We start from the raw sequence: 27,508 nt of genomic DNA, 5'->3' as shown, positions 1-27,508 counted from the left end.
CGCTGCAACTCTCGGCATCGTGACCGAAAGTCAACGTGCGACAGGCGCACCACTCACCGATTATCATGATTCAAGCGGTCCAATCTGCATGAACCAGAATCCTACAATGTGGACCGCCATGTGGTTGGCGGAAGTTGAACCAGTTCTTCCGTAGTACAGGCCAGGGCCTCCAACTACAACAGTATAAAGCCCAAGAGCTGTTCACACTTCCACTCTGTGCAACTCGGTCAGTCTCAAGCATCGATTCTCGTGACCATGCGGTTCAACAAGGTCTTCTTTCTTGCTGCAGCCCTCCCAGGGGTCCTCGCGGACAAGGGAGAGAAGGGTCCTGACAAGGATGGCAAATACTGGATCTCTGGTGACGGGATCGAGGCTGCCTTCATCCCATACGGTGCCTCCATCACCAACCTCCTGGTCAATGATCAATACGGAATCTCCAGAGATGTCGTTGCCGGCTTCGACAATGCAACCCACTACAGCATTGATGAAGCCCATCCTCACTTTGGTGGTGTGCCAGGCAGATATGCCAACCGAATCCGGAACAGCACGTTCGAGATCGACGGCAAGAAATACAAGGTCAAGCCAAACGACAACCCGACACCAGAGGCCCCTGATGGTGCAGACACCCTCCATGGAGGACCTGATGGATGGGACTATCGCAACTTCACTGTCGTCTCTCACACCAAGTCCAGCATCACCTTTTCCATCGTAGACCCAGACGGAAAGGAGGGTTTCCCAGGAGAGGTGGTTTCATACGTCACCTACACGCTCACTGGACGCGACTGGGATATTAAGATTGTGGCCCTGGCAACAACGGAGAAGACACCAATCATGCTCACCAGCCACACTTACTGGAACCTGGACGGCTTCTCCAACAACGAGACAAGCACGGTGTCCAACCACACTCTACACATGCCCTACAGTGGCCAGCGTGTGGCCGTTGACAACATCCTCATCCCGAATGGTGACATTATTCCAAACAAAAAGGGATCTGCAAACGACTTTTGGAGCGAGCCCAAGCAGATTGGTGATCAAGAGAATAACTCTGAGCTGAAGGGCAACTGTGGCTTCAACTGCACTGGATATGGTACGTGATCTTGTTCAGTCTTAGGACGCCCGTTAACATGGTATAGATAACTGCTACATTGTCAGCCGAGAACAGCTTGGCAAGTATGACTGGCGAACCGAGGGCCCCGTGGCAACTCTCTCTTCATCTTGGTCTGGAATCCAGCTTGACATTTACACCGACCAAGACGCCTTCCAGTTTTACAGCTGCACTCAACAAAACGGGGCCATTCCTCTCAAGAAGACCCAGGGACTTCATAACTCGTCCGACTTTCCTCGTACGATCCCCAAGTATGGCTGTGTTGTGATGGAAGTGCAGGACTGGATCGATGGCATCAACCACCCAGAGTGGATGAGAGACCGCAAGCAGCTGTTTGAGCCTGGTGGTGATCCATATGTTCTGCAGGCTCGATACTCTTTCAGCCTCAAGGGCAAGGCTTGATTGGCTCAGGACTAGACTCCAGTGCAATGTTAGAGGCAATATTTTAGAACTCTGAATGCAATATGAAAGTTGTAAATAGTGCATGGATGTACCTGACAGCTTATTCTGCAAGTCCCTTAGTGCAATCAATTCACAATCCTAGCACACAAAAGTATCTTAAAATATTCAATCGATTCATTAGTTGTCATGTACAACGTACAACGACTGTTATCTACATCTATTTACATGCTTGTCATTAATGAGTGGCTGGTATCTATAACCCGTCTAATATCCGATCCAATCCGTTCCTGTACCTGTCCCATCGTATAGTCATCCAGTAGTCGTCGTCTAATAAGTGTAAACGGGCTCAGGGCCAAAGTTGCCGTACTGTCCCGAGCCAAAGGGGTTGGAAGGGGTAACCTTCTGGCCGTTGACATCAGAGACACCAAACCAGGCCAGCTCCTTGCCCTTGACAACAGTAATGACAGCAAAGGCGGGAGCGGGCTCAGTGACATAGCCCCAAGAGACCTTGTACTCGGAGCCATCGGTGCAAGGCTGGTCAGACCAGCTCTCAGTGGCGGCATCAGCACCAGGCATGCGGATGACTGTGCATCGCTGAGTCTTGCCGTCGGCCTCAATGGCAAAGTTGTAGTCGCAGCCGGAGTTGTCCTCGCCACAGTATCGGGTCAAGTCCTTGATGGACCAAGACTTGCCGTCGACGGGCTTGGGGCTGGGGTAGGTGACATCGCCAGAGCCACCAGTGGGAGCGGGAGCGGGAGGGGCCGGAGGAGCCGCAGTTGAGGAGGCGACAGGGTAGGTAAAGTAGGAGGAAGGGCAAGATCCGGGGTGAGCAGGGTTGCAGCCTCCGGGAATGCCAGGGATAGAGGTGAAGGTTTGCTTGACTGTCGAAGTCTCATCGACAGTCACTGTAACCTTGGAGTAGGTAAAGTAAGAGGAGGGGCAGGATCCAGGGTGAGCAGGGTTGCAACCACCAGGGATACCAGGAATAGAGGTGAAGGTCTCAACAGGGGCAGTCTGAGTGTAAGTGAAGTAGGATGAAGGGCAAGAGCCAGGATGGGCAGGGTTGCAACCACCTGGGATCTCAGTCTTGGAAGGCTGAGACAGAGATGCAGTGGCACTGGCGCAGTACTCGCGGTTGCGAGCGTTGTCCTCGCCTACGCAAGCGGTAAGGGTGCAGCTGCAGGCAACTTCGGGAGTTCCAGCAGCGATGCAGGCCTTGTAAGCATCCTGGCACTCATCGCGGCGAGCGAGAGGAGCAGCAGAGGCAGCAGAGGCCAAAGCCAAAGCCACAACGATGTTGTTGATCATGTTGATGAGTAGAGTTGAGAGTGTTGAGTGTGTGAGTTGATGATGAGATGGATTGTAACTGAAGGAATCAGATGCGTTATATATACCTTTACTTGCCACAAGAAGCGGAACAGTACCGTAGTTTGAAGCCAACCCTCGTATCCGAGATAGTGTCAAGTCTCCATCGAGTGATTAGTCTACCAGCCATCAACCACGCGAACAGGGCTGCATGTTTGACAGGTTGATGGGTCTGATGATATCATGGCCTGGACTGTGGGGAACCCTTCAGCTGAATTTACCGAGGGCAAAAGTGGGAGCTAGAAGATATTGGTCGTGAGAAAGTGGAAAGACCCTCAACGGGACGGGCCATTTGACGTCAGGATCATGCTGAAATAGCCTCAACTTGGGCACCGACCCATGGCCCTAATCAGGATTCTTCAACCTTAACCGTTGCTGGGTTAGCCACGCTGCCGAGGTCCCGATCACTCCGGACCCGCCGTCCTGCCAGCCTCTTTGATCGGCGACGAGGCTCCACTAATACGAGGTCCGGATGTCTAACTTTTGCAGGACTTGACCGGAAGAGGTGATTGAGATGTTGTTGGGCTCCAACCACCGGGATTGAGATCATGTTTCTTTGATTTTGGATACACGGATCGAATCAACGTGTCACTGCTCGGTGATAAACCGGTTCCAATTGAGAACAAGCACACGGCATCGTGGAGAGGTCTCTAGGGCAATTGGGTCGGTTGAGTAACAGCTAGCGCAGTCTAGACTTTCCAAGGGACCCGTCTTGATCGCTATCCCTTACATGAAGTAGCTGCATCTAAGGTCTTGACTGAAGGCTCGTATAGACTTTCACCGCATGATGTTTTGGCACTAAGACCAATGCTACCGCCACCAAGCTATACGAGCATCACATACCAGAGAATAGATGAAAAGTAGTCGGTAGAATGTCGATACGAAAATTAGTGATATCGCACTGATCTTCCCCGAGAGTCCGGCATGTTCCAAGGTAGGCAAGCGGGATGATATCGCCTAAGAGGTTGGGCAATAGGGGCCAGTGTGTGTGTCATTGAGGTATCTGAATACAAACTCAGTATTTATGGCGTTCGGCAGTATTTGTCGAGTTTTGGACGCCAGGGACACCATATAACAACTGTCTCGAAAGAATACAAGGCACCCGTGTGTTGCTGCAACTGAACCCCTTGACTGCCAGCATCGTGACACATGATGTCCTTGAAGTCATAGCCATCTTGCACCTTTGTTTTAAACCTACCTCAAGGTTCTTTGTTCGTATAGTATGGGTTGTAGAATGATGTATGTAACCAGGCATTGTCGTTTTTGTGTGTTTCTTGTACCCTTGTAGATAGCAACAGCAAGAACTTCTAGCGCGAATTGGATTTGAATAGCCCCTGTCAATTGACGCAATGGTACGAGTAGAAAGAAGTCCCTGTCTGTAGACCAGGCATTAGATGCCAAGTTGAGGGATTATTGTTGATCAACGTCACTCATCTTATCACCAGAGAGAGTAACCCAACGGATTAAGCAAATAATTGCGGAGTAGTTGGTTGAAAGGGAGGTGCGAGGCTTTGCGGTCTGTAGATATATACTAGGTAAGTTTGGCAATAATCAGATATTACTTGTCCAAAGACAGGCGCATCTATGACAAGGATGCTAGAGAAGAATTATATAGAGCAACACCAAGACTCGCCGCCTCGTTCATTGGTGCGTAAGCCGTTAACCTTTTGCCAACAGCCATAGTAGGTTATTCTAGGTTATGGCGTTTTCCAATTGGGGTTTCACCGTTTCATGCTGGCATGTGTCAATCACTGTGTCTTTGTTAATGTGGCTGATGGCTTCTTTTGGAAGTGTCACCAAAATTACGAAAGCGAGTCAATCGTTACTTCGCGGCGATAAAAACTTGGATTTTGCTATCGACCAGTCACTTCTCGTTACCTTTTTTTTTTTCTCTCTGGGCAGACCGTTTCTCTTGCTCCTTGCTTCCGACAGGGGACCTCGTTGAAGCATGTCAATGTAATCTCAGATGCGTACTCTAACGCCCACTCTTATCCACGCGGCGAACATCTGAGAGTCTTGAATCCCGTTCTATCCAACATGCTTTCGTTCAACCTTCGGATCAACTTGAACCTCATCTCGGCTCAGCATCCCTATCTAAGTCGGGATTTGTTTCCTCAATTCATTGGTGCCCACTGATTGGCTTCATTGATATACTATCGGAACCGTCGTGACGTGCGGGGTACGGATAGTGATGCCGAGTCGGATCTGTTACCGATCTTTTATATGAAGCCAACACCTCGCCTAATTACCACTCGCATTTCATCTTTCTGCATCCAACGAATATCATGGCCGAAGTCCACAAGTACCATCTCTTCCCGACAGACCTGGTCCCAAACTCACCACGACCTCTCCTCCAATACAAGAATGTTCTGACCAAGCGACCTGATACTTCCCACGGCGACCCGACAGAGGTCTGGGACTTGTTTACCAAGAACGAATGGAAGGTCTCGTGGATATTCCGCTACGGAGCAACTCAACTGTCGCACTTTCACTCTCAGGCACATGAGTGTATGGCAGTTCTCTCCGGTACTGCCACAATTCGATTCGGAGTTGCCGATACCTCGGAGGATATGAAAGAGAATACATACGGATCTGCGTGGGAAGAGGGTGGCATTGAGTTGCAAGCAGAAGCCGGCGATGTATTTGTTATACCTGCCGGCGTGGCTCACAAGACATACAATGTCAAGCCTGATGACGGATTCAAGTTGTTGAGTCCCGGCGGCGCACACGGCATTGAAGCCGACGACCCTAGAAAGGCCTTATCAGAGATTAAACTGTCTGGCTACACCATGATGGGAGCGTACAATGGTGGCGACTGGGACTTTGTTCAGAGTGGAGGAGATTTTGAAAAGTCTTGGTCGGTTCCGAAGCCGAAGTATGACCCAGTGTTTGGACAATCAGATAAGGGACTATTCAAGACATGGAAGGGAACTGGAAAGACTCCCGAAGGTCTCGAAATTGCCTTTAAAGACGGTATCGCTGTTGAGAGTCCACTAGTTGCGTAATAAGAGGTCTTACCACTTGCAATTCCTTAATTGATCATTACCCATTGCTCATGTAACGATATTGTGTTTTTTGATATAGTTGAAGCTTGGCCCTTGATTGGACGCCAGAAGACCGCTCATGTAACGACACACACCAACTGATCAATTTTCATGGCTCAAGCTTTCTCATCAGCCCTCTCAATCCTCTCCTCAGCCTTTTCATACTGATCCATGACCTTTTCTTCCACCACCTCATGGAACACATCGACCTCAGTTGAGGCAAACTTTCTGGCGCTGATACGCTTCTCAAACAGCACATCCAGCTCGGCGAAGGACCGGCCATTAGGCTCAGGCAGTCGGAAGAAGGTGTAGACAATGCAAAGAAAGCAAATACCGGCCTTATCTGTTAGTAAAGAAATGCTGCAAAGGACGTAAACTTACCCAGAAGAAACCAGCAAAGTTGCCCCAGTCCCAAGCAGTGGGATTGAGCATGTAAGGAACCAGGACGGCGTTGATGATGCTGACGATATTGCTGAACCGGTTAGCACGGTTTTTCGGAAAAGAACAGACAACTTACTAAAGGATTCGACCGAGGGCAACAGTCTTGATCTGAAGTCGTCGCGATGACAGCTCGCCGACCAAAGAATAACAGACAGTACCAACAGACAGCTGATAGCAAAGAGCCCAAACAATCATGATGCTTCCAGTCGCCAATGACGCCTTATCTCTGCTGGACTCGGGCACAACACCCAGGAAGCCAAGGATGAGGAGCATCGAGAACAAGCCACAAAGACCATACAGGTACAGAGTCCTGCGGCCGACTCCGGCAGTCATCAGCGCCCAGGCACCAAAAACGCCAACCATGTTGATGGCATATTGACCGAGGGCAAAGGAGTAGGCATGTCTCGTCGACAAACCAGCCTGCTCCAGGAAGTATGTTGAATAGTTGGAGAATGAGTTACCGCTAAGGTTTTGCATAGCCCAGCACATACAGACAATCTCTGTACGGCGAAGGTCAACGCCCTTGAAGCAGTCGAGATAGGATGAACCCGCTGTGACCTTTTCCTCTAGAGCTGTCGTGTGAACCATCATGGCAACGGTTTCATCTGCATCGAAATCTGTCTCTCGATCAAGACTTGTGAGTCTCAGCAAGGACTTTTTGGCGTCTTGGACACGGCCTCTGCGTACAAGCCACCAAGGAGACTCGGGAGCAAACCAAATACCGATAAAGAGAGGCAGAGGCCACATCCATTGGAGGCCATAAGGAATTCTGTAAGCCCACTGATCATCTCGGTCAATCATGGAATGAATGACTCCGATGCCGATCTCTTGACCGAGTCCCCAGCAAAAGTTGACATATGTCGTGAGATATCCTCGAAGGGCGACGGGGCACACTTCGGAGGCATATGTAATGCAGATGGTCTGGAAAATGCCCCATGGAATACCACAGAGGATTTCAGCAGCCAACAGGGTTTGCACGTTCTGTGCCGTGAAGAACAGAGTGATGAATCCTGACAGCCAGACGAGACACGCCATGACGGTGAAGCGGTAGCCGAACTTTTCAGATGCCCAACCGTTGATGAGCAGACCAATGATGGAACCACAGTTGGCACCCTGAGCATGTTAGCTAAGGCATTGACAGCAGTTCAAGAAACATACGTTGCTCAGACCAGCCTGCCACGCGGCCGAGACTTGGTAATCGCCATTCTTGGTGAGATGGCCATACTTTCTGTTGAACTGAGGGAAGGCATCTATAATTGTGAGCAGCAGAACATTAACCAGCCGACATCTACTTACAAAAGTTGTTTACGAGACTAACATCGTAGCCTTCCATAACAATGCAAGTAGAAATGAACAAACTCCAAAAAACAGCCTTGGGATACAGCTTGATGCCCTGCATGAGGGTCATCTTCTGTTCCTTCTGAGCAGCAGAACGCGCATGGTCAATAACCGAAGCATGCGTCTTGCTTGGATCAGAGTCAAGGCCAATCGCAGGATCAGGCGTCGACGAGACCGTCTCTTTGTTGTCTGCCATGGTGGACATGTGTGTACAGAAACACTACCGAGTATGTAACCTGGAGAGGAGGGGAAACACGGGGCCCCAGGTTTATTAAGATGTTGGGGAAAGCTGGAGAAGATGTGCGTCGAGCTCAGGGATTAAAAGGACCAACTTCCTTTGTAGGACAAACCTCCTTTGCGAGGTGGGGATGTCGGCGGTGGGCCAATGTGCCGGTTTCTGACCGAGAAGGGGGAGAGATGTAACATGGGAAGCGCTCTTGAGTGGATGGAGCGAGCAGGCATCATGAGTCTTGTGCCTTGACGAGACGAGCTCATGCTGTTTCGCTGTCCTACCGATCTGTGAGCCGATGATGGCCTTCCCCGGGTACTTGTCCGAAATCGTCGGTCTTCTCTGCGAAAAACGCAAGGATTCCCCTCTTGGAAATGGTATGAGTCATGAGAGGTGTGTGTTCTAGAGCGTTCTGGAGAAATGAGGAGGTTAGGATAAGCTTGGCGGATCTTGTCCGCTCTCCCGAGCTCAGCGATTAGCAATTCGTCTGTGAGCGGGGTCAGTTCCCCTCACTTGACTCGGTGATACCTGATAAAAGTGTGCCAGCCATCGTGTTATCTTTGGTCAGAATGTGAGCATCTCCCCATCTCTGCTCGGCTAGTTTGGTCTCTCGCCGCCAAGATTCAACGCCAAGTCTCCCAGCAATCAAATTTTGGAAAAAACCATTCGCTCATTTGATCATGAGGGGGCTTCTCCACCTCAACCGAGTCGTCACATGGCTCTCTGACGAACCATGCCCTTGTCGAGCACGGATAATGCTCCGCTGCGATAACACACTCATTTCGTCGGTCAGCAGCGGACAAAGTTTAAGCGTAAATTTCATCTGCCGATCGTGTTTCCGACTGCCTTAGTACACGTACTTGAAGTACTTGTTCTCCAAGTCTGTTTCATCAAGCAAGCCCCTTCGCCATGCCTGCTCTTCATTCCCTGGCGCGTGCTCTGCCCTTCTGGACCTGTTCCTAGTCCAGAGCAATGTCCAGATACCCACAAGAGAAATGACTTGGGCCGCGATGCAGAAAAACATCATGCCAACTCCAAGCGGATACCATGGCTCTTGCTCGGTTCTGAAAAAGAACGGACCAACAAAGTTGCCAAGACAGTAACCAATCAGAAGCATGGCAATTGTTGTAATCTTTTTCGTATGGCCTGCTGTGTTGGCTGTAGCGACCGACATGTTGAGAGTTCCGCTTGCGGTGTAGAAAAAGGTGACCCAGAGGCATGCCAGTCGCCCATAGGAGTTGTCTTGAGAGAGGAGGCGAAGACCTAAGACGCCCGCAAGGAATGGCATGAGGAACAGAATCATGATTAGGATGCGGCAGTTTTGGAAGCGTGTAGCACAGTAACTGCGACGGTTAGAATGAACAGACAGGGAGCTGCGCACTTACCAGGCAACTAGGCACGCGACCAGTTGAACGGCACCGGACGGCATCTGGTATAGAGTGGTGTGGAGGGTACTAAAGCCCGCTCCTTTGATGATGAGACCTTGGAACTACAGGGGTCAGTTGATGTCTGTGACTTTGAGGTTATACTTACAGCACTCAAACCTCCGTTGGGTGAGTTGCTCGTCAGCGCAAAGGTGAACAGCAACCACGTCTTCAAGTCGAGCATCGCCTCTCGAAACTGCTTCATCTTGAACCGCTTATTCTCGATGCCTGTTGCGTTATCCTTGACGCGCGCGACTGCATACCCTTTTTGTTCCTCGGTGAGAAACTTGGCACGCATTGGCGGCCCAGGCAGCACAAACCAAAGGAGAATTCCCCATGCAAAAGTGATTGCTCCCCAGAAGATGAACAGCAACCTCCAAGACGAGAGAGAAGACTTGATGTGCCCTATACCAAAGCTAGTGATTCCAGCGATGATGTAGCCCACACCAGATGAACCGATCCAGATACCCATGCGGAGGGGTTGCTCCTCTCGGGTATAGTACATGCTAAAGAGAAGCATGGTTCCCGGTTGGATGGCAGCCTCGAAAGCTCCGAGCAGAGTCCGCACAACAGCCAAGCTTGCAAAGCTATGGACTGCTCCGTGACACATTAAGATCGTGCCCCATGTGACGACCTAGAACGTTAGATATTGTGATGGAAGTAGAGAGGGTACATACTGTGGCCGACATGAAATAGTTGATCGGTAAGCGCTGCAATAGCATGCTGGTAGGAAACTCCCAAAACATGTATCCTAGGTAGAATATTGCACTAGCCCATGAGAACTCAGTGCCTTTGAGGCCGATTTCTTGTCGGAGACCGAATACAGCTGCATAACTGATGGTGTTCTTGTCAATCGCCTGAAGGGTGTAGGTCAAACAAAGCAGCGGCATCAACCGCATATCAATCTTCCATCGTATGGACTTTGCAATTTCAGGATCGACTTGACCCTCAACTTCCTGACAGAGGTTCAAGGCTTCTGCCGTTGAAGCATCGGTGATGCTTTCCGGCTTGGTGAAGGTGCTGGCGCCAGTCTTTTCTTGCGACATGTTGGATTGAGGTGCATTTGGCAAGATCAAGCAGCCGACCGAATTCATATACGTCGAGATTGCGGGAATTATCTCCCTGGGTTTCAGTGACTAATGCCACGGGATTCATCCCGCGTTGAAGATCGACAGCCTCCCTGGTCCCGTCCCAACTTCTTACTGGGTGAGATGCAGGATTCACTGAAATAGGCCTTTATCAATCACCCGTCCATCGTTTATCAATCAGCCAAGTGCGACTAGACTCCACCATCGCCGATTACGGACTATAAAGTGGTAGGGCCTGCTATCTCTCTATGGTAGCATCCACGTACACCCTTGCTGCAAACGCGGGATACTTGCAGATTTGGTTTGAATGCCGCTAGGAATCGACCCACGATCAACGTGGAAACGCCCGTGGAGTAGTATTGAGCATGGGGGGCCAATTAGATTGATAACGAGGTGAGAATGTAGCCGACATGACTCCGTAAGATAGGTCGAGGACATTTATGCAAGGTATGCCTGCATGTGGGTAGCAGTAGCCTATTGCCGTTCAACCGGCTTGGTAGAGGTGTACTAGTTTGGAAGAAATGAATGTAGGTAGGCTGATAAACTCTATGACAACTCCCATAAGGCTGACGGGTTTGCACCATTCTTCCGCGTTACTTTATAGATGTCCCTGTCGTGTACAATGGCAGCTGTAAAGGACGTGGCATGCGCATGAGATAGCGCGTAAGGTGACACCGTTGCCTCCTCCTTTCTCATTATTCTTAACAGCGCAACTGAAACCGCACTGGAGGATACGAACTGTGTACCAAAAAGCTAACTTTTGAATCCAGAAAATGAACGGAGTAAAAAATTGACGACTGGCAGTGACAACCCAGGGGATCGTTGTCATCTCGCCAGTTGCCCTGGCCCTGCAATCCTACGTCTGGCTGGGGTGGCCCGGGTTGGGGTGGTGGGCTCAAGGGTTATAAGAGCCGTTAATGCAGCACCGAATGAATATATCCAAAGTTAAGCAGGATTATTTAGGTGAACTCAATAAAACAGAATTAATAATCTAATGATACAATCCGTGTTCCCTATGTATCCGATCTTCATGCGCAATCAACACTGCATGAAAGAAATAGAGCCGTATAGGGAATTTGACCCGTGTTTGTTTCTATGACTACAACGCCTCCAACATCGTGTTCGCCGTTACAAGAAATGCGCCCATGGCATGCGATTGGCCAACTCAGTCCTGGACACCAGAGGGTGTGTTGCAGAGAACACCTTGATCCAGCTGCAAGGCATTAGCACATGGTCCAGGAACACATCAGAGTACTTACAATGGGCAAAACGCAGCAGCGAGCTCGTTGGCCGATCTCGGCGCAGATGGCACTGAAGTTGTCGGCATCAGAGGGAGTTGAGGGAGCTAAAAGTCAGCTGAGAGTCTCAAAGGAGCAAAGGTATCTTACGATTTCCGCAGTCGAGGTTGGCAAGTCCGAGGATATCGGTAGCGCAACACTGGGACGTGCCGTACAGGCCAGTGCATGGCACATAGGTTTGACGCTTCTCAGAAGCTGGAAGGGCACAGACAATGCTGGCCAGAGCGAGAACGACGGGGAACTTCATGTTGGCGGTGTAAGTGTGAGAAGTGATGGATTGTTGCTTGAGTCTGGCGGTTTACTGAGTCGAACACTCGATATTTATAACCTTTCAATCTCGCCACGCAGGCCGGCAACATCAATGTCGTCGGGGGTTGGCTTGAATCTAAACGTCATTATCTCTTGACCTATATCCGATTCACCCATTGACAATTAAGAAGACGTAGATAATAACTTGTTGTTATACCTACCACAAAAGAACCATGTCAATAGCAGCAATAAAGTTGAACCGAAACCTGTTGTAGCGTTGCAACGGCGAGGTACAGAGGGGCGGCCACAGCTGGACAGGGGTTGCGCACCACGCTTGCATTGATGATCGCCGCTGAAATCCAGGTTTCAAGGCACACAGATATCAATGGAACACCCAGAGAATCAACTACCATTGGCGGGTCCTCGGGGCGATCAGATGGAGCGAGTTCCAGCATCGGGACGATCAACGGTTTTGCAACGCCCAGCCAGAAGTGAGATGCAGCCGCGGCATCAGTCACTTATAGCACTTAATCCTACGCCAGATGGAGGAAGCAGTTCGGATGACGTCTATGAAATTTGTATGCAGATATTGGCAAGTTCAAGGCTTGTCAGGGATGACGTCTATAGATGTAGCCACTGTGTTTAGATGCCTATGGTAAAATTATCTCACCCCTACGACTCTCCCAGACGAAAATGAAGGAATTAAAGAAAAGAAAAGATCATCATTATCTTCTATGTGTCCCTGTTAGCATGTTAGGCCACCTCAAGCATATGGATGGACTCGCAGCAACTTACTACAGCCTCGATCCTCAGCACTGCCAAACTCCCTCAACATATTTATGTACTTTGCAGTAGCGTTACGATCGCCTCATGCCCATTCTTTGCCGCTAGCGATAACGGCGTCCGTCCATTACTATCTTTGGCGTCTGGGTCGACTTTGCCGGTACCGAGCAGCAGCTTGACAATTGCCTCGTGCCCATTCCTTGCCGCTAGCGATAACGGCGTCCGTCCCTTCCTATCTTCGACGTTAAGGTCGACTTTGCCGGTGCCGAGCAGTAGCTTAACAATTGCCTCGTGCCCCTTCTCTGCCGCGAGTAATAATAACCTCTGTCCTTACTTATCTTCAGCATCTAGGTCGACTTTGCCGGTGCCGAGCAGCAGCTTAACAATTGCCTCGTGCCCATTCCATACCGCGAATAATAATGGCGTCCGTCCTGCCCCATATTTAGCATCTAGGTCGACTTTACCGGCGCCGAGTAGCAACCTGACCATAGCCTCGCGCCCGCTCTATGCTGCAAACCACAGCGGCATCCATCCGCCCTCGTCCTTGATAAGTAGACCTACCATTCCTTCTAGCTTCTCTATATCTCCATTTATCCAACGGCCGTGACAAGGGCAAGCCAATTCTAGGCAGTCCATGCTTCTCAATGCACTCTCAAAAGTCTCCATTACTTTTCGGAAAATTTCCCTTGCCTAGCCATATCTTTCCAAGTCTCATAATACCACTCCGGTGTTCCATAACCTAACCACTTTATCCAGATAATCTTCCAACTCAATCTTTGGACACTTCGACACGGGAGTGCCCATAAAGTGTTCGTAGTCTTCTCTATCCAGTGACTCATCTAGATACATATCCCAGTCCCAGACAAGTAGGAAATCATATGGGGATTCTTTTGTCAATCGTAAAGGTTCTACATAGGGGTCTATGCTCGGAGCTTATAAGCCATTAAGAGGAGGAACTACAATCATTACAACGGTCCAATAATCGCTGCATAGCCTAATGATTATAGGCGCGGACGCTCCTTATAGAAGGCAGATAACATCTCCTTCCTGGACTAATTTCGCCGAGGCCTAGAAGGACCAGATATAATCTCGCTCCTCAAGGCCAAAATCATACTCCCGAGTAATGGACACACGCTGTCTATCTTCTCGATCAATAGGTTCTTGGAGTGAAGACACTTGGCCTAGAACGCAGCCCTTGCCTCTAATTACCGCCATCTCCTTATCATCCCAAGTGTCCACAGACAACTGTTCAGAGAAGAAGAAGTTGACAAGTTGAGGGAAGAGTTATCCCCATGATATCTCATAGTTGGCCGATAACCCTGCGATACTAGGATCATCAGAGCTCATACCGAGCAAGGCATAAACTTTGTCGCGACGATCAGTAGCTTTATGAGTATAGTACATGTCTACCAGTTCACCTAGAGAGCATATGTCTAGGGAAAACCTGCCTAGCCGACTAGTTACGCATCTAGGCCGGAAGGCCGCACCCCTGATGAGGTAGGCTACCGAACGGATCAGAGGCCGCAGGTCTGGGTGGGCTTTATAGGATAGGTTCAATGCACTTAGGCCTAAACAGAACGCATATCCGTCAATCTCGGCGGGACCACATTTAATCAGCACATATCGGGCTACAGCAACCTCCTAGAGTACCTAAATCGACTTTGTCAGTAATCTCTGCCCATATTGGTGAACGCCTGTTTCCTTACCCAGATGCGTTGAAACCAAGGTCTCTCGAGCAGTCCAAGGATTGCGCTTTCATTAATTGAGAGCTTCGTACGCTGCTCTGCTGCCATGCGTATTTCTTCAAGTGCATGACCGCTGTCGGGTATCGCTTCTCCAAGCCAAACAACCACGCCACTTACTTTGGCATAGATTTTTGCCATAGACTGGACCTGCTTTCCCTTTTCCTTCGGGTCTCGTTAGTTAATGCAAACAGCATCTGCCCATATGGTTCGTTCAATGGAGCAATCTCGAAGGTGTAAAAGCGCTGCGTAAAGGTTTTCCCCGACGGGCAAGTCGCAGCTGTCTATAGAGAGAGACCGAGGCTTGATCTCAGAACCCCACACGTAAGATAGAGCCTCGTAGGGACGAGTGCTTCCGGAGTCCGCTAGGGCGCAGTCAAAGAGCTGACATTATATGGGGGCATGTTCGTCTTGATGTGGCAATAGCCGAAGCAAGCGAATACTGCCCTCCGGCAAAGAAGAGTAACGGTACAAGGACGGTGGAAGAGACATGGCATGCCGGAGCCAGAACCATGGGTGTTGAGATTTCCGAAGGCGTGATTGTTGATGAGACAGCAACGTCTGCGGGGTTTATATGCGGGAGGCCTCAGCCCATGTAGCAAGGCGCAGCTTGTGAGGCCAATAGGAATGTGCAACTGCGCTAGGCGAATCGCAGGGCTGTGCCGTGTTGGAAGTGTAAATTGCAATGTAAAGCAGGAAAGACAGTGATAACAGGCTAGCACGATTTGACTTTGTTATGCAAAGCTGGCGGGTAGCTTATAATTCTCCCGCTACTTTAATGAAATCGACTTGCGTCCACAACAAAGATGCTCAAATCCCGAGCAAAAGCACGTCTATTACCTGGTATGTAATGTCTCAAATGCAATCAAGAGCCTCTTAGGGGCTAATCCATTCTGTTGACAACCCTGGGACAAAGGCCAATTGTATAGAGAAACCATTCTGCAAATCTGCGAGCACGTGCGTGACTGAACGTTAATAAAGGCGAAGACTTATCAACAAGTTCAAGATGTGAATGTATATGTAAAGGTCTCTAAAAATACCATAAAAAGAAAAGCTCAAGGTCTAGCTGGAGAAGCATAACATCTACTTAGGTAGTAGAGTAGGTAGTGAATAACACTTAGCGAAACGCTCATAAGGATCAGCTCATCGGCGAGTCGCTTTACCTTGCAGGTAGTCCCCATCGCTGGGTAGATACCACAATCCCGGGTGAGGCAGACAAGCCTTTAAACATCCCACGTACTGTAGACAATCTCAACAAGCCCATAACCTTGCACCGGCTTGGAGTGAACATTGCCACTGAAAGTAATGAATCCCTCATATGCGGTCTGAAGAGCGTCCTCACCGACCAATTCCTGATCCTCAGTGCAGCTGCTCAGCTTAAAGTCGCCGAAACCGCTGATCTTAAGCTTCCAGTCCAGAGGATACGCGACGTGGCCAGTAGCAGATTCGTATGTTCTCTTGTAAATGGGGGTGACCTCGAGGGGCAGCACTTGAATCTCGTCATTCGCACCTCGGATGGTTGCAAACCGCGTCTCCGTGTTTCTGAAGGGATCCAAGAAGATCCATGCACTGATCTTGTAAAGATAAAGCGTCTTTCTATATACTGAGGGAATATAGCTACGCCATCTATGGTCCTCAATGACGATCTTCGGCGATCTGGGCGAGATATTTAGTTTCCCTTGGCCTGTTATAAAACTTCTACAGTTGCATTTGGGTACGAGGCTACAAATATGAAAAAGTGCAGTGTAGCGTATCGGAGGGAAAAATAACAGATCCCTTACCCTGAGCCAGGCAAAGTTGTAGCAATGACATCAAGATCCGGCAGATGCGTTAATGTTGGGTAGTGATGTGAATGATGTGAAAAAACCGTAGTCTTTCTTATCGTGGAAGCAACCTGCCCTCGAAGGAGCAAGGGTACTTAGACTAGTACTGATATTTGAGACGTCAAACTAGATGCATCCCAACAGACAGCTCTATATACACTCGCGGAAACGTGTGTTTGCCCTAAAAGAGAAGAACTAAAAAAGAAATTGAGGAAAATGTGGTTTCTCAGCCACCAGACTCTGATTCCCGCCTACAGTCCGACCTCTAACCCCTGTACCTAAACTCCCGGATTCCCTGTAGGCAGTCCTAGCCTTGGAAATACCTGGTATACGATTCTCCCTTACCCTAGTTTAAATAGGACACTGTGTTTGAATCGGAACACCAAGTTAAGCTCAACACAGTCACGGAGTGTAGAGATTTGGCCTGTATTCGTCAAGAGCTATTCTGACACTGACTATGTTGGCAAGTCGTGCTACTCTTAAGGGAAGAAACATCACGTACCTTAATCCCGAGACTAGACGGCATTGTTGGAAGGGTTTGAAGGGGGCGTTCTCTTCAAGGTGATCAAGATGTTATCCGATGAAGCATCATCGCTTGAAGCATTCCAACCCAACGAGTATACACCGTCCACATCAGAGGGCGTACCGTACCAGAGAGACACCAATGTACCATCCTCGTCAACGAAGACGAAGGAGCCGTAGAAGCTGAAGCTCGTGACGAGTTTGCCAGTATTAGCTGTTCCGTTAACCAGCGTGACGTTGTGGGAAGACGACGAAGGGCCGGGGACGGCAAAAATGAGGTTCGACCAGGTAGGGCTCTGGTCGCTGGCGTAGCCAGTCGTGTTAGGAGATCCGGACCAAGTGTTGTCTCCAGCAGTAACTGCTTCTGTATTAGTGAAATGGGTTTTGCTGACATCATAAGACGGGGAAACTCACAGAGGACCGGCGCAGCCTCGGGGTTGCCTACACTGCTAAAGTTGCCGACAAAGACATCGCCTTGGGAGGAAGTTAATTATTGTTCTTGATGGTATGTCTTGTAGTTGGGAAGTCAAGATTGGGTGTCTTACCGCCTGTAGAGAATATAGGAAGGCCACCGATGCCATTTCCATAGGCAAAGAGAGAGAAGCTGTCCGCTGCATATGCCCAAGTCACGAAACTTGACAACGCAACAGCAGTGAACTCGTAGGAGCGCATAGTTCTGAAGGTCTAGTTTAAAGGGAAAAAAAAATTCTTAGAATGGGCAGATTGTGTATCAGTATGCTTTCGTTGAACTGCAGTATATCACAACCTAGCCGGTGGGAAGGGTCAAGGGATATAATAGAAATGATACCCAAGTAAAATTTCTTAGCATATTATGGACGCCAACGCGGCCTCCTCGTTGTACGCGTCATTTTGGGATTGTAGGTGTAATGCAGAACGAAATCAGCCTCTTCAGCAGGGGCTTGCCCGGAGTGTTTTATGATCCCAAGGGCCCCATATCCCTGAAACGATACAACCTTACCCGGGGCTCCGCACCGATATAGCGTTAGATTCCCGAGAATGGGATCTTTCAGGGTTCATTCAATGCGCAATGACTCGTCAATCCCCCTACGTAAGCCCAATATAGAAGGCCCGGGATGTGGGTGGATGAGCGGCTGAGCGGCAAGGACGGATGGCGATAGTTCATATACCGATGAACGGAGAGTCCGTGAAACGCGATTGCATAGGGATACTGACGACGACATCGTGAGGCTGTGGTAGCTAGGCTGCATTTGGCGATACGGGGTGAGGGAGCAGTCCGTCAAGGCTGAATTGTAGGATCCGCGTATGCTGGACTATTGAGGTCTTCCATTGAAGAACATGTTATTTAAAGCCACTGACGGAGACTTGGAATAGGAGAGATGAGTTGTAGACCATTCTTTCTCTTTACCTTATCCACAAGACACCATTGAACTTCTTCCGGGCACGCTTAGGTTGCCCCTTTCCAACACCATGCTTCTTCATTCCCTTTTCGCAAGCTGCTTTGCCTTTCAGCAAGTCTGGGCCGCCAGCTTTTCTTCCCATCTCAAACCTCGCGCTGCTTGCAGCGGGAATACGGCATCCACCAGGTCAGAATGGTGTGACTACTCCATTGACACTGACTACACGACCGAGGCCGTCGACACTGGAGTTACCAAGGAATACTGGCTTGAGTTGACTGATGTTACTGTTTCTCCTGATGGCTTCTCTCGCTCAGCAATGGCAGTCAACGGCTCCATTCCTGGGCCGACGATATTCGCCGACTGGGGTGATACTGTTGTGGTGCATGTCACCAACTCCCTTAGCACCTCTCTCAACGGTACCAGCATGCACTGGCATGGTATCCGTCAGAACTACACTAATCAAAACGACGGTGTCACGTCAATCACCCAGTGTCCCCTAGCCGTTGGGGAGACGATAACTTACACTTGGAAGGCTGCTCAGTATGGGTCGAGCTGGTATCACTCCCACTTTGCGCTTCAAGCCTGGCAGGGTATTTTCGGTGGCATCATCATTAACGGTCCTGCTACGGCCGATTATGACGAAGACCTAGGAATGGTTTTCTTGAACGACTGGGATCATCAGACAGTTGATGAATTGTACTCCTCTGCCCAGACTAGCGGGCCACCCACCCTCGACAACGGCTTGATCAACGGAACGAATGTCTATGGTGATGACGGCAGCTCGTCCCAGACTGGCTCTCGTTTCAATGTCTCGTTTAAAACTGGCACATCCTACCGCATGAGGTTGGTAAACGCGGCGGTCGACACTCACTGGAAGTTCTCCATCGACAACCACACCATGATGGTCATTGCGGCTGATCTGGTGCCGATTGAGCCGTATGAGACGACTGTTCTGGATATAGCCATGGGTTTGTGGCCTACCATACCCCGAAACGCGCTTCTTGCTAACTTTCTATCCCAGGCCAGCGCTACGATATCATCGTGACTGCCGACCAAGCCGACGTTGCCGATAACTTCTGGATGAGAGCCATCCCCCAAGCCGCATGCTCCGACAACGACTCGACTGACAACATCAAGGGCATCGTCTACTACGGAGACAGCCCCAGCACGCCGTCCACAACCGCCTACGACTACACCGATAGCTGCGACGACGAGACGGACATAGTGCCGTACATCTCCAAGACGGTCGACGACGCCAACTGGAGTGACCTAGATACGGCCACAGTTGGCAGAAACACGGCCGGCCTGTTCAAGTGGATGCTCAACAGCACCAGCATGCTCGTTGAATGGTCGGATCCCACGCTTGCGCAGGTCCTCAACGGGTCAACTGAGTACGAGACTGACGATGCCGTCATTGAGCTAAGCGAGGCCAACCAGTGGGTTTACTTTGTCATTGAGACTACTTTGCCGGTTCCTCACCCTATTCATCTCCACGGCCACGACTTTTTCATCCTCGCCCAAGGGACTGGCACTTACTCGTCCTCTGTGACTCTCAATACTGCCAACCCGCCTCGTCGTGACACGGCCATGTTGCCGGCGGCGGGATACCTTGTCATGGCGTGGGAGACTGACAACCCTGGTGTGTGGCTGTGCCACTGCCACATCGGTATGAACACCCCCACAAACCGTTAATCTCATTTTTGAGCCTCTGCTAAATGACATTTTAGGGTGGCACACTTCTGAAGGGTTTGCTCTGCAGTTCGTGGAGCGGGCGAGTGAAATCCCTGACATTTCTGACTCGTCCTATGTTTCAGACGTTTGTGATGCCTGGAGTACCTTTGAGGAGGAGCACGAGGTTGAGCAGGAGGATTCGGGTGTATGATAGGGAGACACTGATATGGCGAGCTCTGATGGAGAGTTTCTTGAATTTGTGCTTCTTCAGAAGCAACGGCGTTGAATGAATGGAATATGGCGTATTACGAAACAATCTCGTTCAGTTCAATGAGGAGTTGTTGTCTGTCAAATGTCGTAATGCAACTTGAGGACCGTGAAACCCGCAACACGGCAGAAGAGGCTTGACACGAGCTTCAGCCAGGGGTGGCTTCATTGCCATGACGGTGTTACAAATGGCTTCGAATCATGTATGACGCGCAGTATCACAAGACAAACGCACAGGAAAGAGTGCGACAAGGGATAGAACAATGAACATTCCACAACGATGAGAAGCAAAAGGAACTATCTAGGATTCGGTTCGCCGTCGTCTGCCGACTTTCCCGGAACACAGCTTGTAACTCCGCGCCTTTCCAACTCCTCGTTATATGCCCGAGTTTTGGCTCTATCCTCCGCTGTAAATTTCCTAGGAATATTCTCCGCATCGGGGTGGAACATATCCCTACGGGATATGTTACGGCCGTCGGCGGTGAGGAATCTCTCGGGCATCGGCAGACCATGGTAATATTCTCTGATCTGGGTTGGGTTGAGGCCAACTGCATCAAGAACATTCCGTTCACTGTCAAAGGTACGAAGCACACCATCGTAGCCTAATGCACTGATGCCATGTCCGTCTGGATCCTTCTTCATCGATCTTTGTATGTCGCGCAGAGACATATTATCGCCCACAGGTTGTCGGTCTGCGACGGCTTGGGGCATGATGGGGTCCTAGAGTGGGTTAATTGAATGGTTAGCGTACTAATAACTAAGAGAGTTCGAGGAGCACTTGCTGTCAGTTTGTCCGCCATATTGCCAGCGAGTTGATACAAGTAATAACGCCGCTGCTTAAAGATTTCGAGGAAGAATTACGTTTTTTAAAGGCGGGGTATGTGATGCGTTAGCTGCTGGGGTGCAGATGAAGCATATAGGAATAGTAGAAGTAGTCGGATTGAAGGTAGGCACCAGAGGTGCGGGCGGTGCAGTGCGTAGATAAGGGGCACCCACGTACGGACTAACTGAGCCGTTTCCGCTGGTTTGTGAGGTCTGTTGCCTGTTTGCACCTGAAGTGTGTTAGGTAAGCGGTGTATGGGGTCTCTAAGTGGCAGATCTCAGCCATGCAATCTCGTGTTCATTCTGAAATCGTCCTCGCTTATGTACAGAGGCCAAGAACTTTTGAAAGCTGGCCCCGTATTGCCGGTTTTTTCTACGCCAACCACACTGCGTTCGTGCTGCAACAATCTTTTAGGAAGGTAGTATATGAGAAATGGGGTGCCTTGTATACTTAGACCACGGCGGCGATAAGACATACCTACTAACAAGGAGTGGTACAACCCGCAGGGGTATAAGAGGGCAACCACAGTACATTAGCCACAATATCTATGGCGGTGTCGTCATATGTATGTTAACTCGCTTCCTAGGTTTTTTATAATTTCGAGATATATATCTCAACAGTGCAATATATCTACTTGATAGCGGAAATTGCCCTCTCGCTCCCTTGTGGCCTGCAGTCTATGTACTGAACTGGGGAGAATGAGCTCTCGCTCCCGCAATCGACAAATCAACTTTTTCTTCTCAAGGCGAGGCACGAACCCAAAAGTTCCACTGTTGGTCCGTTGGTCCGCATATCAAAAGTGCCTCAAGCATATACGTCGAACGATTAACAACAACGCTACAGACGATTCGGAATCGTCCCACCAAAGTGACTGTTGGAAGACAACCATGAATCACAGGGATCGTTGCGCTGTTGCGTACGAAACGCAGCCACTCCGACCAACATGCAGTTTCTTTCACAGGGATTCAGCAGCTAACGGCCTCAAATGAAACCGGATTATCGCCGTGTATTGTGAAAGAATGCCGACGATGAGGTCCCAGATAGCAAGGTCCGAAGGGAATCACGAATTCATCACTATAAGTAGAGCAGCCTTCTCCCATCCGCTGAACGATCAGATGAGCGGAGCCTTCAAGCCAATCCTCAATATCTACACTTTCTTTGTTATCCTGCCAAAGACAACAATATCATATCGCCCAACATGCAAGCCAGCCTCTTCAAAATCCTCGCTATCACTGCCGCCTTTTCGACGGTGCAGTCCGCCCCAGTAGAGACTGCTGAGGGCCAGGTCACCAAGGGGCAAGTTAACGGAACTGAGACCAACGAAACTCACATCAACGAGGCTCAGGTCAACGAGGCTGATGTCAACAAGGTTGATGTCGATGATGCAGTACGTGCTCTACTTTAGCGTTTCAAAAAACTCACATAATGCTTTCTATCGCTTCTCTGAAGACTAATACTAAAGATCCGTCTTCTCAGGCCCCGCAGAAGAGCTGCGCTAGAGAGGAAGCTCCTCATATCAGCACAAGAGAGAGGGAGGGAGATATTTTCGCGCGGTCTTGCAGGGAATATTCCTGTTACACAGATTCTCAATGTATCAAATGGGGATGTCTTGAATGCAATCTTTACTTCACACCGTGTGGCGATTCATACACGCGATGCTATTAGTGTATGGCTGAAGGATTTATTACTATGGAGGAGGGGAAGCATAGACATAGGTATAGTACAATCTGCGGTACAACCTTGAATCTATTGAGTAACTTTGCCAGAGCTCAAGGTTGATCAACCAAGCAAGCGTGCGCAGGTGAAGCAACCCAAGACAGTGGTGAGTGGGGTTGGCGATTGTTATGATGAAGGGAAAAAAGGGATCATCAAGGTGTCTGGCGTGCATGTAACCCAACACTTCAGGAAACACCAACCAAGGCGGTCTCCTTCCAATCGAGGTCGCATCATTCACTGTTGTAAGAGATGGGTCGTCCATCGGAAAGGAAATTGGGAGCTGGGCGCTGTAAAGAACAGGGGGTTACGTCCGGCAATTTGGATCCGACTCTCCCAAACTTGTAGGTGTAATTCTGTCAGGCCGGTCGAGTAACAGAGTTCCATTTCGAAGTCGGTCATCGTTGGGGGTGTAGATAGGAAGCTGCACACTGTAGATCATCCGGATTACAACGTTTAGGCAGTCCAATCCGGTCATGCCGTACCCAACATCCTCATCCGGAGAGCTGGTCGGTGGCCGATTCTGCAGGGGCTAAGCGACGGCTGTTGGGGCCTTCGTCACGTCGTGCAATATACGATGTCGTTGTTGGGATCCATGTTTGCGGGTGCGAGGTTCAATTGAATGTTGCGATCAAGTTTTATTCTGGGATCCTGGGAGCGGATGGTTGAGAAACGAGTTGGGCCAGTACAGAGGGCGACCCTTTGTTATCGCCCGCGACAACGGCAGGCATCAAATTGTCCGATCCTCTGTTGTTTTGATCCGGTGAAAGAGGATACTGCTTTGTCTAGTCGTATACATAGGGTTCTCTCACCGGGAAGGTTAAGATCGGGCAACACCTCCGCCAGTGGTTGTTGGGGGTTATGTATTAAGAGCGCCAGAAACAAGGGTGCCAACAGTAGGCGCCATATTGAAGACGCAGGAAGAAGGGGACTCTCAGTGGTCTGATGCGCGGCGGTTATGTCAAGGTGAGCCCCCAGTATCTCAGTGATGGAGATGAGATGTTGTGGGACATGGGACTTGGTGCTAGGACTATATATATGGGGTGTAGTTGAGAAAAAGCAGAAGCCTCCAGCCGCGACGAGGAATAATGAAAATGGCCATGAAAGATCAAGTCCGGCGGGTTGAGGCATGGAACCTCTGGGTCATTGGTAGGTGGGGGGGGGGGGGGGGGGGGGGGTTGGGTTGGGTTGGGTTGGGTTGGGCGTGCGTTAGATTGCACTCCCCCACCAAGATCTTTTCATCTTCACCTCAACAGCTTCGCCCACCCAGAGTTCCAGACATTCACCCAGCTATCTCAGAGCCATGGCCTAGTCTTCGGCCACGGTCATTCCGGCTACGCCGAGTCCTCCCACCCTCCTTCCCCCAGCCGTGCCAAAAGCTGTGCCGACAGCTACGATGCCAATGCCTGGCGGTTCCCTGCAGACGGAGTTGCTGGATGCCCTCGACGGGCATGCTTCTCTGTACGAGTTCTGCCTGGGGTTTCCCCAGCTCGCAGACGGTCTCAGGAACAGTGCTGTACTCCAGGTTCAAAGTTTCTCAGTGAAGCAGACGGTGGGGGCTTTGGATCAAGATGGAAGCACGGCTAGAGGGTGGTGCATCTCCTGTATAGCATGGACAAGACTGCCATACGAGCCGTCGTCGCGGGTACCGTGGCATATGACACGCTCAGGGGTCAGGCCACCTGGTTCGAGATGCCCTCCGAGGTGGAGGGCAAGGTCCCTGGCGTCTACGTGATCGGCATGAGCCGTGAAGGGCAGCAGGGGCAGTTCTTGAACATGAGCGAGACCCAGAGGCTGATTGATGGATTGGAAAGGTACGTCCAAGGTGCTCGGATTTGTATACAGCATCGCAACGCGGCTGTTGCCCCTGGCATGACCAATATAGAGAGAGCCGCCGTGAATTGGATCCGCAGAGTTGATCCATTTTTTGGATCGGCGGCCCGGCTGGGGCCCTACCTCCACCTCGATTCATCCAGAGTGACAGCGAGATCCTCGACATTGAAGTTGTTATCGAGGGGTTCAAGCAGCAATGCAACTAGATCCTTGATCCAAGCGGCAAGGTCCGACAGATCCAGAGCCCGCTGTACGTGGATTGTTCGACCAACTTGCGAGCCCGGACAAGTGCCTACAAGCGCACGGCGCGAAGGGGCCTTGTCAATGTCAACAAGCCATTGTGCCTGGTCCTCAACACCATTGAGGCTCTGAGCCTCTCTGTTGACTTGACTGTGCGCGTCACTTTACGGATCTGGGAGGCGGACCAGTTACCGTTGGCCGAGCAACTCATCACAACCCTCGCCTTCTCCCTCGTTCACCAGTGCGGCTTCAATGCTACGGAAGCTGGAGGCACCGGATCGTCCACAGTCAATCCCACGTCGGCAAGTCTGAGGAAGAGCACCGAGCTCATCATGGCACATTCGAACACTATGGAGCAGAATCTCCGAGCAACGTTGGCTGGCCTCGAGCAAAGACGCAAGTTCCTGGACGACCTCGACCGCATCGGTGATAGGTTTAAGGCCTTAGGCAAGGCGGCGAGGGAGGCAACCCCCAAAGAGGAATTCTTTAGCGGGCGGAGCTACGAAGAGGTCAAACAGATCATGGCCGCGAAGAAGCAGAAGCTCAGGGATCGGCTTGACCAGTTGAGACGAGAGAACCAACAGATGGAACTCCTCAACAACATTCTTGCGATCCGGGCCAGACGAAAGGTGCCATCTGTGAACAAGCTTCTGGAGGAGGAAGGCGAGGATCCGGACGTGCAGCCACCGCTCCCCACTGGCTCGACGGATGCCGAGAACGAGCGCGGCGCTGACGTGACTTACACGAGGGGATGGACCGTGATGTACCTGAGGAGATGGACCTCGATGTACCTGAGGGACTCGATAGGCCCGAGGGGCTCGAGGGTGAGAACAGCCCCAGGTCGGCTCGCCGCTGCCACGCAGTACCCATTCCTCCCCTGGGGACGGGTTCAGACAAGGCTTTGACACAGGCTCCCAGTCCCCCTGGAGGCTTGCGCCCACCGAGGAAGATCAGCCAGGCTTGCCAGATCCCGGACACGGCGATTGGCCGTCGACCAATGGGCCTCCAAAAGACTCCCCCTTTCCAACGTTAGAGTGGCGCAGGCCCGAAGGCGTGGAAATCTATGGTCGCATGAGAATATCGGGAAATATCATGTTGGGATTGGATGAGTTGGAGAAGGAAGACGATACGGCAGGATCAGGATGAAATGTGGATCTAGAATGATGACTTGTAAAAAGCCTGTTCTTGCTTGACATTGGACTCATACACTGTGTAATTCCCAGCCTTTCCGACGCTCTCGGAATGCATCATACGTGGCTAAACCACTGCAAAAGACCCTACTCCCCTCCACCCCTTCCAGCCTCCCAAGCTCCAATACTTGCTCCCCTCAGCCTTATTCTAATCACCTCTGCCCTTCATCGCATCGAGCTCAGCTCTCAAAGACTCCGGCTCCCGGGTGTGTTCTTCCCACCACGGGTGCGGTTCCTGGTTGTCAGTGCGGGCGTAGAACAGCATAAAGCTGACGGCTGATTTCTCTTTCGACTCCAAACTCCAGCTTCCACCACGGAGGACCGCGATGGACGGCAAAAGGATGAGTTGTTCAGCCATGGGGCTATCTGTCCGAACACGGTCGTAGTCCCCCCCGGAATCTTCATGCAGGCGGACTACAGCCACGAGAGTGTAGCAAGAACGGCGCGCAGCAGGAGTATACCTGAAGGTTTCAATTTCAGGGATGGGAACGTTGATATTCTTGATAGTTGAGAAGGGGAAGGGCTCATCCTCAGGCACGACCTCGTACATGACTCGAATGATGCAAGGCTCATTGCACATTCTGATGATTTCACTGCCGTCAAAGTGCTTCATCCTTCCGAATATCTCGTCCACTTGCTGCTGAAATGTCGCATCGCCATTGGTTACACGGATGAAATTCATCTCGGCACTCTCCGCCTTCGTAAAGCTCCGGGTCTGCCACTCTGATCCGGACCAACGCAGATCAGGCTGGAAGAGTTGGTACTCGGGCCGGCACCACAGGGTCTCCTCCATGAGCGGAGAACGAACGAGGTACGCGAATTCGGGCTCGAACAAGTCGTGATCATCTGCTTCGAAAGCCTCAAGGACCTCACTCTTCACCCTTGCCATCTCCAAACAGGCTCCATCCTCGTACGAGAACTTCTGCCATGCCAGTCGAAGGAGGGGGTTCCTTGCCTCAGCAGCCTCGCTGCGATCATCTGTAGTGGCGTAGATTGGAAGCATGACACTGTAGAGCATCCGAACCACTATCACCAAGCAATCTAACCCATACGTCCGAAAGCCAACCTCCTTGTCCACATTGTCAGGGGGCGGCCGATCCTGCAGGAGGGAGGTCATGATAACCTTGGCTCTCGTGGCGTTGTATAGGTTGCGGATATCCCTGGTCGGATCCATGATGTCGGGGGCAAGGCTTTTGTTGTGTTCATCGCGGTCGGCCGTGGTAGTGTGGTCGTGTGGTGTAGGAAGCGCCTGTTTTCGCGGTTAGCTAGAAGCTATTCACGTGGAAAGGGGAGCATACGAGGTGAGGGTGGCAGGCGGGCTCACAGTCGTGATGTGGAGTGAGGATGCCAGAAGATGGTTTGAATGAAGGAGGGAAAGTTGGAAGTGAAGTGGCCGTTTTTGTTTTTGCGTTTTCGATTGCACACGGCTTGCCTTTATTGACAGTTGCTCATCACTGACAAACACTCAAGGGTGAACAACGAACAACATGGAACCACAAAGAAAATGCCCGAGTCCGGAATTTACTTGTTCCATTTGAG

At 50.6% G+C, this 27,508-nt stretch overlaps 9 protein-coding genes and 2 pseudogenes across 11 annotated transcripts, besides 2 other annotated features; 4 read left to right on the top strand and 7 right to left on the bottom strand.

Moving 5' to 3' along the window:
- The first annotated feature begins 189 nt into the window (after positions 1-189).
- On the top strand, positions 190-1,507 carry NCS57_01280700 (annotated as a pseudogene). The gene is made up of 2 exons: positions 190-1,087; positions 1,134-1,507.
- Positions 190-1,507: a sequence feature.
- A 327-nt stretch (positions 1,508-1,834) lies between these two features.
- Positions 1,835-2,815, bottom strand: NCS57_01280600 (uncharacterized protein; the record flags this gene model as incomplete). Its single annotated transcript, XM_053062467.1, has 1 exon — positions 1,835-2,815. The coding sequence occupies one exon, from the start codon at positions 2,813-2,815 to the stop codon at positions 1,835-1,837; it is 981 nt and encodes a 326-aa protein (XP_052908995.1).
- A 2,342-nt stretch (positions 2,816-5,157) lies between these two features.
- On the top strand, positions 5,158-5,877 carry NCS57_01280500 (Cupin type-1 domain-containing protein; the record flags this gene model as incomplete). The annotated part of the gene is made up of 1 exon (XM_053062466.1): positions 5,158-5,877. One exon carries the CDS (start codon positions 5,158-5,160, stop codon positions 5,875-5,877), a length of 720 nt encoding a protein of 239 aa, XP_052908994.1.
- A 155-nt stretch (positions 5,878-6,032) lies between these two features.
- NCS57_01280400 (uncharacterized protein) lies at positions 6,033-7,891 on the bottom strand (the record flags this gene model as incomplete). Its single annotated transcript, XM_053062465.1, has 5 exons — positions 6,033-6,254; positions 6,298-6,388; positions 6,434-7,470; positions 7,516-7,607; positions 7,654-7,891. The coding sequence occupies 5 exons, from the start codon at positions 7,889-7,891 to the stop codon at positions 6,033-6,035; spliced, it is 1,680 nt and encodes a 559-aa protein (XP_052908993.1).
- An 880-nt stretch (positions 7,892-8,771) lies between these two features.
- Positions 8,772-10,394, bottom strand: NCS57_01280300 (MFS domain-containing protein; the record flags this gene model as incomplete). The annotated part of the gene is made up of 4 exons (XM_053062464.1): positions 8,772-9,267; positions 9,310-9,413; positions 9,458-9,982; positions 10,026-10,394. The coding sequence occupies 4 exons, from the start codon at positions 10,392-10,394 to the stop codon at positions 8,772-8,774; spliced, it is 1,494 nt and encodes a 497-aa protein (XP_052908992.1).
- A 1,207-nt stretch (positions 10,395-11,601) lies between these two features.
- Positions 11,602-11,981, bottom strand: NCS57_01280200 (Trihydrophobin; the record flags this gene model as incomplete). Its single annotated transcript, XM_053062463.1, has 3 exons — positions 11,602-11,649; positions 11,696-11,781; positions 11,825-11,981. The coding sequence occupies 3 exons, from the start codon at positions 11,979-11,981 to the stop codon at positions 11,602-11,604; spliced, it is 291 nt and encodes a 96-aa protein (XP_052908991.1).
- Positions 11,982-16,846: 4,865 nt separating this feature from the next.
- NCS57_01280100 lies at positions 16,847-17,537 on the bottom strand (annotated as a pseudogene). The gene is made up of 3 exons: positions 17,399-17,537; positions 17,268-17,327; positions 16,847-17,211 (listed from the first exon to the last, which is right to left on the bottom strand).
- Positions 16,847-17,537: a sequence feature.
- Positions 17,538-18,284: 747 nt separating this feature from the next.
- On the top strand, positions 18,285-20,114 carry NCS57_01280000 (uncharacterized protein; the record flags this gene model as incomplete). Its single annotated transcript, XM_053062462.1, has 3 exons — positions 18,285-19,200; positions 19,254-19,898; positions 19,960-20,114. 3 exons carry the CDS (start codon positions 18,285-18,287, stop codon positions 20,112-20,114), a joined length of 1,716 nt encoding a protein of 571 aa, XP_052908990.1.
- A 353-nt stretch (positions 20,115-20,467) lies between these two features.
- On the bottom strand, positions 20,468-20,881 carry NCS57_01279900 (uncharacterized protein; the record flags this gene model as incomplete). Its single annotated transcript, XM_053062461.1, has 1 exon — positions 20,468-20,881. One exon carries the CDS (start codon positions 20,879-20,881, stop codon positions 20,468-20,470), a length of 414 nt encoding a protein of 137 aa, XP_052908989.1.
- Positions 20,882-22,191: 1,310 nt separating this feature from the next.
- On the top strand, positions 22,192-25,684 carry NCS57_01279800 (uncharacterized protein; the record flags this gene model as incomplete). Its single annotated transcript, XM_053062460.1, has 3 exons — positions 22,192-22,380; positions 24,294-24,520; positions 24,760-25,684. The coding sequence occupies 3 exons, from the start codon at positions 22,192-22,194 to the stop codon at positions 25,682-25,684; spliced, it is 1,341 nt and encodes a 446-aa protein (XP_052908988.1).
- A 433-nt stretch (positions 25,685-26,117) lies between these two features.
- NCS57_01279700 (uncharacterized protein) lies at positions 26,118-27,143 on the bottom strand (the record flags this gene model as incomplete). Its single annotated transcript, XM_053062459.1, has 1 exon — positions 26,118-27,143. The coding sequence occupies one exon, from the start codon at positions 27,141-27,143 to the stop codon at positions 26,118-26,120; it is 1,026 nt and encodes a 341-aa protein (XP_052908987.1).
- Between the last annotated feature and the right edge of the window lie 365 nt (positions 27,144-27,508).

Source organism: Fusarium keratoplasticum, chromosome 10, assembly GCF_025433545.1.
Source record: "Fusarium keratoplasticum isolate Fu6.1 chromosome 10, whole genome shotgun sequence".
Taxonomy (NCBI): Eukaryota; Fungi; Ascomycota; class Sordariomycetes; order Hypocreales; family Nectriaceae; genus Fusarium; species Fusarium keratoplasticum.
The sequence above is the reverse complement of the archived record's forward strand: the minus strand, read 5'-3'. Positions and strand labels throughout refer to the sequence as shown.